General features: G+C 52.9%; 1 protein-coding gene across 1 annotated transcript in view; it reads left to right on the forward strand.

Moving 5' to 3' along the window:
* WWC1 (WW and C2 domain containing 1) overlaps positions 1 to 12,242 on the forward strand; it is a 152,667-nt gene that overhangs the window by 115,298 nt on the left and 25,127 nt on the right. The window contains exons 10-15 of the mRNA XM_065873535.1: positions 2,426 to 2,515; positions 3,326 to 3,861; positions 7,555 to 7,663; positions 8,063 to 8,143; positions 8,796 to 8,882; positions 10,093 to 10,285. Coding sequence (XP_065729607.1) covers positions 2,426 to 2,515; positions 3,326 to 3,861; positions 7,555 to 7,663; positions 8,063 to 8,143; positions 8,796 to 8,882; positions 10,093 to 10,285 — 1,096 coding nt within the window. The remainder of the gene's footprint in view (positions 1 to 2,425; positions 2,516 to 3,325; positions 3,862 to 7,554; positions 7,664 to 8,062; positions 8,144 to 8,795; positions 8,883 to 10,092; positions 10,286 to 12,242) is intronic.

A 12,242-nucleotide genomic window follows, 5' to 3' on the forward strand; every position in this document is an offset into this window, starting at 1 on the left:
GGCATCTGTGTGTGGCTGCTGGTAGCTACACCCCTGTGCTCAGGAGGTCAAGGCCATCTGGCTCCCGGTCCCCTCAGCCTCCTGTTGGGGCTCTACTGGGGACCAGCACTTACTGCCAGAGCACATCTCCGTGGTCTCCTCCCGGGGAGAGGAAAACAAAGGTGGAAATGGTGGCCCAGGCTGCGCCTTGACCCCAGACCTCACACCCTTTCAAGGTCTTGCTCTCATGAAGGATCAGATTCCATAGTCGTGTCCATTGCGCTGAAAACCGGGATTTTGTTCATTATGGGCTCATCTGCCAGCCCCCCTAGTCCTGGGCAGGACTCTGGAAAAACAGGGCTGGGGACTGAGCTGGCCAAGAACCATGCCGAGGCCGCGGCTCCTGTGGTCTTTTCTGAAATTTCACAAGGCCAGTTCCCCAGTGACTGGTCCTGCCCCTCCCTTATCACTTTGCAGTTGTGTCTCAAGCAAGCTCTGGTCTTCACGGCAGGACCTGTGTGGGAGGCCTTGGGCGTGTCAGTGGAGGGATGGCGTGGTTAGGTTTTTCCATGGAAATGAACTCTTCCTCCCAGGCCCCAGGCTGGGTTGGCTGTGCTCTGGGAGCAATGAGTCAGTCATTCCTCCTGCAGCGGGATGGCATAAGGGGATAAGATGCCAACGGTGGGACATATCTGTCCAGGGGAGATTTAACATCCAGGTCTCTCAGCAGAGCAAATGAGCTTTCCCTCCCATCAACTGGGGAAAAGTCTTCCATTCAGCAGTAACTTTCCAAGCACATCCGTGTGGTGGGCGCCATGCTAGGGGCTGAGAGAGTGAGGCGCAGTTCCTGCCTTACAGTCCCCAGCCAGTGTAGCAGCTCAGAAACCTTACTGTGCCTAAAAGTCACCTGGAATAGGGAATAAAGATGCAGATTCCAGGGAATTCCCTGGCGGTCCAGTGGTTAGGACCTGGCACTTGCACTGCCGGGGCCCGGGTTCAATCTCTGGTTGGAGAACTCAGATCCTGGAAGCTGCACAGCGTGGCCAAAAAAAAAAAAGATGCAGATTCCTGAGCCCTGCCCCTAGACTTTCTGATTCCGTAGATCTAAGTAGAATTCAGGGATGTGCATTTAATAAGCACACCTCCCCTCCTGGTGGGGGAGCTCTGTGGGCCACAGACAGAGAGCCACTAATCTAGTGGATGCAGGAGAGCAGCCCAAGTCATGAGTGGGGGATGGAGCTCCTTCCCGTCAGATCCAAGGAGCAGCACCCTCTCTGGAGCCCACCCAAGCTGCCCCCGTGGGGAATTTCAGGAGAAACTGGGGGCTGAGTAGAGTCTATATCCAGCCATCCCTTCTAAACTCAAGGGTTTTGCCTTCAGGAAGGGAGCTGCTGAATTGGGCTCTGGTGTGGGCATGCCTGGGTGCAGGCCTTAGCTCTCGGGTTCTGACTCTGTCACGCTCACCTGGATCCTCCCCAGGCTCTCTGGAACCACTGCCTTCAGCTCCTTGGCTGACTATTGCCCATCCATTCAGCCTTGGGATGACAGACTCAGAGCTCAGTCCTGGACCCTGCTTTTTTTTTCTTTCTATATTTTACCTTAAGATGGTACATTCATTTGTTAGGGCTGCCAAATCAAAGTTCCACAAACTGGATGACTTAAACAATGGTAATTTATTTCCTCACAGTCCTGGAAGCCACAAGTCCAAGGACAAGGTGTTGGCAGGGTTGTTTCTCCTGAGATCGCTCTCCTTGGCCTGTGGATGGCCATCTACACATGGTCATCTACCATGTGTTCACTTGGTCTTCTCTCTCTGCATGTCTGTACACAGCGTAGGGAGGGATGGTTGGGTGGATTCCTAATTCTGCCAGTAACTCTCTAGCTTTAAGTAAACGATTTAGCTCTAAGAGCCTCAGTTTTCTCGTATATAAAGTGGTTAAAAAAAAAAAAAATTCTTGGGCTTCCCTGGTGGCGCAGTGGTTGAGAGTCCACCTGCCGATGCAGGGGACACAGGTTCGTGCCCCGGTCCGGGAAGGTCCCACATGCCACGGAGCGGCTGGGCCCGTGAGCCGTGACTGCTGGGCCTGCGCGCCCGGAGCCTGTGCTCCGCAACGGGAGAGGCCATGACAGTGAGAGGCCTGCGTACCGCAAAAAAAAAAAAAATCTTACTATGCAGGATTATTGTGCAAATGATTTAAGGCAATGTTATAAGTTTCCTAGTCAGCCCCTGGTATATAGCAGGTGATGCATATAGCAGTTAGTATAGGATTATACGTAGACGCCATACCTCTCCAAACATCATAATATAATGCCTCCAGGAAGTTCTTGTGTGTGCGTCTGTGGGTCTGTGCGTTCATCTCCATGAGCCCATGCCTGTGATTCCTCTTATGGGCAGATGGAGGCGGGTTCCCTCTGAGCTCCCCACTCATGCCTTCTCTCCCTTCAGGTTGAAGTTAAACAGTAAGAGGAACCAGCTGGTGAGAGAGCTTGAGGAAGCCACCCGGCAGGTAGCAGCTCTGCACTGCCAGCTGAAAAGGTGAGTAGTAGGCAGTGGGGTGAGTGCTCCCCTGGGCACGGCCATATGCAGGCGTCCCGAGGCAGCCCAGCCCAGCTTCTGCCCTTCACGTGTCCTCCGTGACCTGAGCGTGCCCGTTTAGAAGCACAGCAGGCAGACGGATGATCTGGGGGACTCGCACTGGGCCTGGTGTGGCTGGGGGCAGGGCCCTTCACCTCCCCAGACCACAGCCTCCTTGGTCCTCTGACAACACAACAGAAGGCCCCAGTTGGGTGCTAGTGTGTCTCGTTCACGTCCCTCCAGCCCACTTGCACAACGCAGAGAGGGTAGGCCTCAGGCTGGGGCCTCGGTGGGCAACGTGGCTGGAATTTTATCCCAACATTCTGTTTTCATCAAATATTTTTAACAGTTGACAGTGCTTTTCAAATTACACTTAGGATGTAACGTTTCCTTTTCCAGAAAACTATATTAACGTGTAAAAAGTGAGTTGAATTGAAGGAAAATATTAAGCAGCATTATTTGGGGTTGGATTCAGATATGGAGAAATACGAAAATGGAATGCCGCTGGTGGAGGTTTGAGAAACAGAGATATTGAGGAGAAAGTGGACTTTTAAGGCAGCTGGCTTGGGTTCGAATCCCAGCTCTGCCAGCTCGTGATTATGTGGCCTTCTCGGGATATCCTCTTTAGTGAGATGGGGATGCGTGGTCCGCCCTGGAGACTGTCAAGAGGGTCTGATGAGATGTTGCATTCTCAGTGCACGTGGTGCTTTTCGGGGGAAGTTTGGGGCGGCCCACCCATTCTGTGTCCTCGCCTTCCCTCCCCTGCCCCAGCCTCTCTGGCAGCATGCAGAGCCTGTCCTCGGGCAGCAGCCCCGGATCCCTCACGTCCAGCCGGGGCTCCCTGGCCGCCTCTAGCCTGGACTCCTCCACCTCGGCCAGCTTCACCGACCTCTACTATGACCCCTTCGAACAGCTGGACTCGGAACTACAGAGCAAGGTGGAATTCCTGCTCCTGGAGGGGGCCACGGGCTTCCGGCCCTCGGGCTGCATCACCACCATCCACGAGGACGAGGTGGCCAAGACCCAGAAGGCAGAGGGAGGCGGCCGCCTGCAGGCCCTGCGCTCCTTGTCCGGCACTCCAAAGTCCATGAGCTCCCTGTCCCCCCGTTCCTCGCTCTCCTCCCCATCCCCGCCCTGCTCCCCTCTCATCGCTGACCCCCTTTTGGCTGGAGACGCCTTCCTGAGCAACCTGGAGTTTGAAGACCCTGAGCTGAGTGCCACTCTTTGCGAACTAAGCCTTGGCAACAGCACCCGGGAGAGGTACCGGCTGGAGGAACCCGGAACAGAGGGCAAGCTGCTGGGCCAAGGTACAGGGCACCACATCCGGAGGGCGGGAGCCTCCAGGAGAGAGGAGGGTGGGAATTGTGCTCGGGTCTGAGTTCCAGACCCCAGTGATAATTATGGGCAATGTGGTTTTGGTTTTTTTTAATTATTTTATTTTTGGCTGCATTGAGTCTACGTTGCTGCGCGGGCTTTCTCTAATTGCGGTGAGCGGGGGCTACTCTTTGTTGTGGTGCCCGGGCTTCTCATTGCAGTGGCTTCTCTTGTGGCGGAGCACGGGCTCTAGGTGAGTGGGCTTCAGTACTTGTGGCATGTGGCCTCAGTAGTTGTGGCTCGCAGGCTCTAGAGAGCAGGCCCAGTAGTTGTGGCACACGGGCTTAGTTGCTCCGCAGCATGTGGGATATTCCCCGACCAGGGCTCAAACCCGTGTCCACTGCATTGGCAGGCGGATTCTTAACCACTGCACCACCAGGGAAGCCCCTATGGGCAACATTTACTGACTGCTTTCTATGTGCCAGATCGTTACATGGTATATTGATTTATTTATTCATTCAGTAGGTATTTATTATGTGTTTACTATGGTCTAGGTCTTGAGCGAAGTGTTTTCCATGGTGGGTTCATTCAGGCAACAGATATTAAGTACCTCCTGAAACTAAATGCCAGGTCCTGTGCTAATGGGTGTACATGGATTCATTCATTCTTTCATTCAACTGATATGCCATGTGGGTTAGTCACAAGGATACAGCGTGGAGGACTGACAAGGTCCTGGTTCCCGTGAAGCCTACATGCAAATGAAGGCACAGACAATAACTGTACAAGCAGACCAATAAAAGTGCTAGGAAGAAAATAAAACAGGGCAGGGCTTCCCTGGTGGCGCAGTGGTTGAGAGTCCACCTGCCGATGCAGGGGACGCGGGTTTGTGCCCCGGTCTGGGAAGATCCCACATGTCGCGGACCGGCTGGGCCCGTGAGCCATGGCCGCTGAGCCTGCGCGTCCGGAGCCTGTGCTCCGCAACGGGAGAGGCCACAACAGTGAGAGGCCCGCGTACCACAAAAAAAATAAATAACTAAAACAGGGCATGTGATGGCGCCTTTCAGGTTGGGTTAGGGCTGCCAGTTCAGATTGGGTGGTGAAGGAAGGCGACACGTGAGCGGAGCCTTGAGCAGTGAGAGGGAGCCAGCCTTGGGAGAAGCAAGAGCAAAGTCTCTGAGGCTGGAGCAAGGGGCTGCAGGAGGGACCAGAGGGAGGAGATCACCAACAAGGCAGAGAATTGGGCAGAGTACGGGTTGTGTAAGGTAAGGAGTTTACGTTTTACCCTCATTGCAGCAAGGATCCGTGTGACTGTTTGAAGCCAGGGAATGATAGGACTCCCATTCTGCATGGGGTCAGAAAAGAGCATTATGGTATGGACTGAGATTCAGGTCGGAAGCTGATGATGACAGCTAAGATTTATTACAAGAAAAATCTTTATCTTTAGCAGCAACCACATAATAAATTATAATAGTTAAAATTCATTGGGGTGCATTATGTGGTGAGCAATGTGCTTTATATGATGAAATAGGTTAATTCCATTATACCCATTTCACAGATGAGGAAACAGAGGTTCAGAGAGGTGCTTCCCCAGCAGGTGGGGAAGCAGGGTTTGGAATCTGGATGTTTCTGACCCCAGAGCCCAACCTCTTTATCATCATGCTCCCCTTAGGACATGAGGCAGCTCTGTGTATTCATTCCTAAGACACTCCTGGTGCTTGCTGATGCCATCATGCCTATGGTATGAAGGTCAGGACTGAGCAGGGTGATTTATCAAGTTCAGGTGTGCGAGATAACAGGCACCGTTAGGCATACTTACTCACATAAGCCTCACAACACCACTATGAGGTGGGGGCTATTATTATCTTCCTCTTACAGACTGAAAGGAATGAGACTCAGCAAGGTTAAGTGACTTGTCCAAGGTCATTGTCACTGCTGTGAAGCGGTAGAGTCAGGACTGGCTCTAGGACCACCTGCCCAGAACCCACAGTGAGCCATGTGCCAGCTCTGTCGGCAAAGGGTTCCTGGTCCTGGCTCCCGTGAGGCCAGCTAGAAGCTCAAGCCACTTCAGCCGTCAGCTCCAGGAATGGGTGGGAGGGCTGCCGCTGCACCCAGAGCTATCAGTTCCTTCGTGTGCAAGGGCCAGTGGGAGCAAGGGGGAAACCATGAGATTTCCCAGTTAATTAAAGGCTCTGCTGGGTGCGTGCCAGTCGCTTCCTTAGAAGAGGAGCTGAGAGATCCCTGGGGCTCCCTCACCGGGAAGGGAGTCTTGCCGAGTGCCCTCAAACAAAAATAAAAACAGGCTTCCTACTGCTTCAGAAAATTGTTCCCTGGAGAGGAGGGGTGTGCAGGTGGTACCCCTAACAAGGGTCAAGAAGCGTTCCCGGCGCTCCCTGTCTAAAGGCTGCGATAAGCTGGCTCGGGGATGCTGGGACCCCATCCGAGTGCAGGGAGCGACCCCCATCCCCCTGCCTCCCGCCACGACGTTCGTGCAGCTTGGGGACCAGAGCCCGCTCGCGTTTCAGGTCGGCGTTTCTTCATGCCACCTCCAGAAGCGTTCCCCGCTGCCAGCTGATGCCGGGCTGAGCCCAGACACTAAGCAGGTTATGCGACTAGTGCCACTGTTCAGTCAGCAGACAAATTAATCTCCTTAAGTGGTTTAGTGGAGGGTGGAGAGGGGTGGGTCCGAAGGCAGGAGGTCTCCAGGGCTGCAGCAGCAGACGTGGGACACAGGCTGGGAAAGCCACGCCCACATGGCCCCTTGGCTTCTCCCAGGCTCACTGTCACCATCCCCATCCCCAGCCCCTTCTCCAGTCTGCCCACCCCCCGCCCATGTGCCTGGCACACAGGGAAGTGCTGGCCGTGAGTCTGAAGGCCCTGAATCTGTCCTTCCCCTGCTGCGTGGAGGTCAGGAGCTGTCCTATTCACCTTAGTAGCTCTGAACTTAGCAGTGGACCTGGCACACCGTCAGCGCCCATTACTTGGGGAAGGAAGGGATGTGCAGTGTGTGCTGAATGCTTGGACCTGAGCCCCGGGTAGAGACTTCTGAGGGCCTCTGTCAAGGGCAGGGGAGATGGGCTGAGTTAGGAATGGAATGGGATAGGCGAGTAGGACAGCCAGTACTTACGTCCTTCCCTTCCTCCTCCTCTTGCCCCTCCCAAGGGGGTCCGGGGGGCTGTTATTTTGCCCCAGGTGTGTAGGGATCGATCTAGAAGACATCACTGTAGTGATGGGAGTGATAGTCGTAGTAGCTAAGGATGATGGTACTGACCTTTCTAGAGCACTTCCCCTGCACCAGTCTCTGTACTAAGGACTTCCCTTTATCACCACATCCAGTCTTCCCAACAGCCCTGCAAGGCAGGTATTATTATCCCCATTTTACAGATGAGGAATGCAGGGCTGAGAGGGAGTAAATCAGTGTCCCACTGTCCTAAAGCAGTATGTGGCAGAACTGTGATTTGAACCCAGGTGGTTTGGCTCTAGAGTCTGACACGTTAAACACAGAATCACATGCTACCCTTTCCTTCACCGCAAAAAAAGGCAGAACCTTGCTGTCAGGTTCCGAGGTGGCTGGATTTTGGTGGAACCATGTTAGGACAGTGAGGGCATCAAAAGATGTATTGTGACGACAGTATCCTGATGTCTAAACCCCGCCTTGCCATCCTTCCTTTTTTCCTCTCTTCTCGCAGCTGCGAATAAGGCTCAGGGGTGCGACCTGAAAGTGGCCTGTGTCTCAGCCGCGGTGTCAGATGAATCCGTGGCCGGGGACAGTGGTGTGTATGAGGCTTCCGTGCAGAGGTGGGTCCCTGAGTCTTGGGAACTCTGAGTATGCAAGGCCCGGGCCTCCTCAGGTGTGTGGGAGGGACCCCCAGGAGGGCGGTGCTGAAGAAGCAGACTGCTTCTCCTCCCGGGGCTGGAGAGGCTTCACACTTGGGTGACTGCTAGTTCCGCAATTGCCATGAAGGGTGTATGGCTAGAGGAGCAAGTATTAGAGAGAGCGCAGCTGCTGCTTCAAGAGAGGGATCCGGAGTAGTTGTGGGCAGGCAGGGTCCACAGGGAGGCTGAGCAGACCCAAACCTTCCTCCTTGAGGACCCAGCTTCTCCCTCCCAGAGAGAACCCTGTCTCTGGAAAATGACTTTGGCCCCTGGTCACTACAGGGAAGCCTGACTCTCTTTCTTTCCTGTGTTGCTTTCCAGACTGGGTGCCTCAGAAGCCACTCCTTTTGACAGTGAGGAGTCAGAAGTAGTGGGTGCAACCCGGGTTCAGATTGCCCTGAAGTAAGTAGCAGGGAGGGCGGGACAGAGGGGCGTGGTCTGTGCAGGGTCTCCTCCTGGCCCACAGCGTCTGCAGCATTTACCCTCACAGCTGCCCAGCGGGGCCTGCTGACAGCTGTGGGCTCCTAACTAAAGGGGGTGGAGTTGGGGGGGGGTCTCTTTCCATGCCTCCCAGTTCCCCATTTCACACAAGAGAAAAAACAAGGTTTGAAGACCTTGTAACTTGCCCGGATTCACTGAGCTGGCCGGTGGCAGAGCCAGGCAGGGACCAAGACCTCCTGCCTTTTGGTCTGTTTGGTCGTTGTTGCCACGGCTTTGGTCTTATCATCTCACCTGAACCGAAGTCAACCCCTGGGGGCTGCAGCCCAGCTTTATTGTTTTCTCTTGATGCAGGTTGGCCCCAATATTTTTTTAAACTAGGAATTAACTGCCGGTGTTTAAATGTCAGGAAGTTTTCTACAACCTCTGGCTTCTCTTTAACAATTCAGACCGACAGCTCTGGACCTGCATCCCTGCACGGCAGCAAACACTGGGCCTGTGCTTCCCAGCTCGCCGCAGTCCCCAGAGCAGCCAGCAGCCGCATCTGTGATTATTAAGGGAGGGAGAGAGAAATGCGTTGCTAACAGGGGCTCCATATGCCCCCTTTTCGTTTCAGGTACGACGAGAAGAACAAGCAGTTTGCAATATTAATCATCCAGCTGAGCAACCTTTCTGCTCTGTTGCTACAGCAAGACCGGAAAGTGTGAGTGTGTAGCTGTTGGGCTGTATGTTATCCTCTCCCGCTCTGCGCCCATCCCAGGGGACACCCTCCTGCTCTCTTCTGCTCCAACAACAGGCCCCGTAACCTCTGTGGGTATTTAGTGCCCGTGACCGTGATGCACGGTGTCTGTGCCGTGAACGTGGATGCAGGCGGGGCCGCAAACACGCTCACTCTAAACAGGAGCGCCCCAGACAGCGTCAGACCTTCCGCACACGCGTCCTGAGCCCCTACCAGGTGCCAGCACTAGGGAAGGGGCGGCGAGCAAACCTTTGCCCTTGTAAACTTGAAGCCTGATGAAGAGGAAAGTCATGGCCTCTCTCATCTGCTCTAAGCTCGACTATTCCACGCAGGAAGAGCCGGACCTGCCTTTCTGAAGAGCCGGCTCCCAGCACTGTGCTTCTCTTGGCAGGTTGTGATGGGTGTTACCTTACGCTTGATGATACAGCAAAGACCTGCGCTGTCTGCCTCCCAGCTCAGTCCTGTGCAGACCGGGTTTATGATTCATTGAGCTCGTCTGCCTACATGTTCCTCCTTTGCTAGACCATAGGCCTTGAGGGCAGCAGCAGGAGCCTATATTTCTGTGGCCTGCACCCAGCCAGCGTCTGGGGTGTGACACGTGGGAAGGAGGAAAGCAGGCCGGAAAACAGGCAAAACAGAAGGAAGACAAGATTGATTGGACACTGGACTTGTGTGCAGTCTTCGCTGTTACAAACAGGGCCGGGATGAATAACCTTCTGTGTAACTCACTGGTACTTGTGTAGCAGTATCTGTGCCTAGAAGCCAGCTGTCTGGGTCAAAGGGTGAATGCACATGTACCTTTGTTAGGATTGTCACCTTCCCCGCCGCCCGAGTTGTGGCATTTTGCCCTCCTACCAGCGGTCGTATGAGTATTCCTCGGTGTTAACAAGCAGCCTCTCAGATCCTTCTGTTCACAACAGTTTGCACACCGTTGACCTCAGGCTCCACACGCTTTGAGGACCTCGTGATTGGGGGATTCAGTAGAAGGAAAAGCAGCACATTGTCCTTGGGGCCCTTATGCATCCCTCATGAATAACTGCATAACTGCTGGAGAAATTACAGACTCTTGTCCGCTGTTGTTTCCGTGGGGATTTGCAGCAGCCGTTTAGCCTAACACCTGAGCCCCAGACCCGGGCTGACCTGACCCAGGCTCTCCTGTGTTCTGTCCCTCTAGGAACATTCGCGTGGCTATCCTTCCCTGCTCCGAGAGTACCACCTGCCTGTTCCGGACCCGGCCTCTGGACGCCTCGGACACCCTGGTGTTCAACGAGGTGTTCTGGGTGTCCATGTCCTACCCAGCCCTTCACCAGAAGACCTTAAGAGTCGATGTCTGCGCCACCGACAGGAGCCACCTGGAGGCGTGCCTGGTGAGGACTGTGTCTGTCTATCTGTGCAGCCTTCTGTCCTGGGAACTGGTCCACCTTGCACTTCAGGAAGAAGGCTTGGAGAAACACAGCTTGTGCTATCAGCCCAGCCTTTCTTGGGTTCTAGGCAGGGGCTCTTCCACAGATGAACAGCGTTGTTCCCAGACTTCTTGAGAGCAGGGGAAGGGGGAGCGGGGAGCTCCTTTTTCTACCGTGGAATTGCAGCGCCACATCCCTTGTGCCTGAGGCTGAGTCACCAGCCTTCCCCGCTGTGTGGCCTAAGACTCTTTAATTCTGCCTGTTTCCTTATCTGTAAAACCAGCTAACGCTGGCTACCTCACAGGTGGTTCTCTGAGGGTTGAATGAAGCGCTAAAGCAGTGCCTCTCGAACTTTCATGTGCGCGCAGGTTACCTGCGGCTCTGGTTAAAATGCAGATTCTGATTTAGCAAGTCTGGGTGGGCAGGCAGCAAGATTCTGCATTTCTGTCAAGCTGCCCGGTGATGCCAGTACTGCTGGTCCCCGTAGCAAGGATGTAAAGCAAAGTGTCTGCACACGCTAGGTCTCACGGGACATCAGTTCCCATCCCTTTCCTGCTTGGCTAGGGTTCATAACAGCGTCATTGCCGTTTATGTTGTTGGCACTGCTCACAGTGATGCAATAGCTTGTGTCAACTGGATGCGGTTTATATGCTGGGCTCTGAGCTAAGCTCCTTACGTGTATTATCTCTGTTGATCTTCACTACAATCCTATAAAATAGGTAACTGTTACACCAGTGAGGAAGCCGAGGCACAAAGAATTTGCCCAAGGTCGCACAGTCAGGGAGTGGCAGGAACAGAGTTAGAACCCAGGCAGGTCCACCGATGTCAGACCCTGGATGTTCTCTGTGTGCCAGCACAGTGCTCCCTGGAGCCCCCAGGTGGGATGGTGACTGCAGGGTTTGGCAGGCAGGGTGGGTGCTGCTGAAGGATGGAGCGGAAAGCTTTTCCAGATCCAGGCTCCAGGGAGTTCCCTGGTGGCCAGTGGTTAGGATTCCGGGCTTTCACTGCCGTAGCCTGGGTTCAATCCCTGGTTGAGGAACTGAGAAGACCCACAGCTGCACAGTGCGGCCAAAAAAAAAAAAAAAGCACATATATATATATATCTACCTAGCTAGGTAGATGGATACAGACACACACACACGTGTGTATATATATATATATATATATATCTACCTAGCTAGGTAGATGGATACAGACACACACACACGTGTGTATATATATATATATATATATATATATATATCTACCTAGCTAGGTAGATGGATACAGACACACACACACGTGTGTGTATATATATATATATATATATCTACCTAGCTAGGTAGATGGATACAGACACACACACACGTGTGTATATATATATATATATATATCTACCTAGCTAGGTAGATGGATACAGACACACACACACGTGTGTGTATATATATATATATATATATATATCTACCTAGCTAGGTAGATGGATACAGACACACACACACGTGTGTGTATATATATATATATATATATATCTACCTAGCTAGGTAGATGGATACAGACACACACACACGTGTGTGTATATATATATATATATATATATATCTACCTAGCTAGGTAGATGGATACAGACACACACACACGTGTGTATATATATATATATATATCTACCTAGCTAGGTAGATGGATACAGACACACACACACGTGTGTATATATATATATATATATATATCTACCTAGCTAGGTAGATGGATACAGACACACACACACGTGTGTATATATATATATATATATATCTACCTAGCTAGGTAGATAGATACAGACACACACACACGTGTGTATATATATATAAAAGGATAGGGCTTCCCTGGTGGCACAGTGGTTGAGAGTCCACCTGCGGATGCAAGGGACACGGGTTCGTGGCCCGGGCCGGGAAGATCCCAC

This window comes from Phocoena phocoena, chromosome 3, assembly GCF_963924675.1.
Source record: "Phocoena phocoena chromosome 3, mPhoPho1.1, whole genome shotgun sequence".
NCBI lineage: Eukaryota > Metazoa > Chordata > Mammalia > Artiodactyla > Phocoenidae > Phocoena > Phocoena phocoena.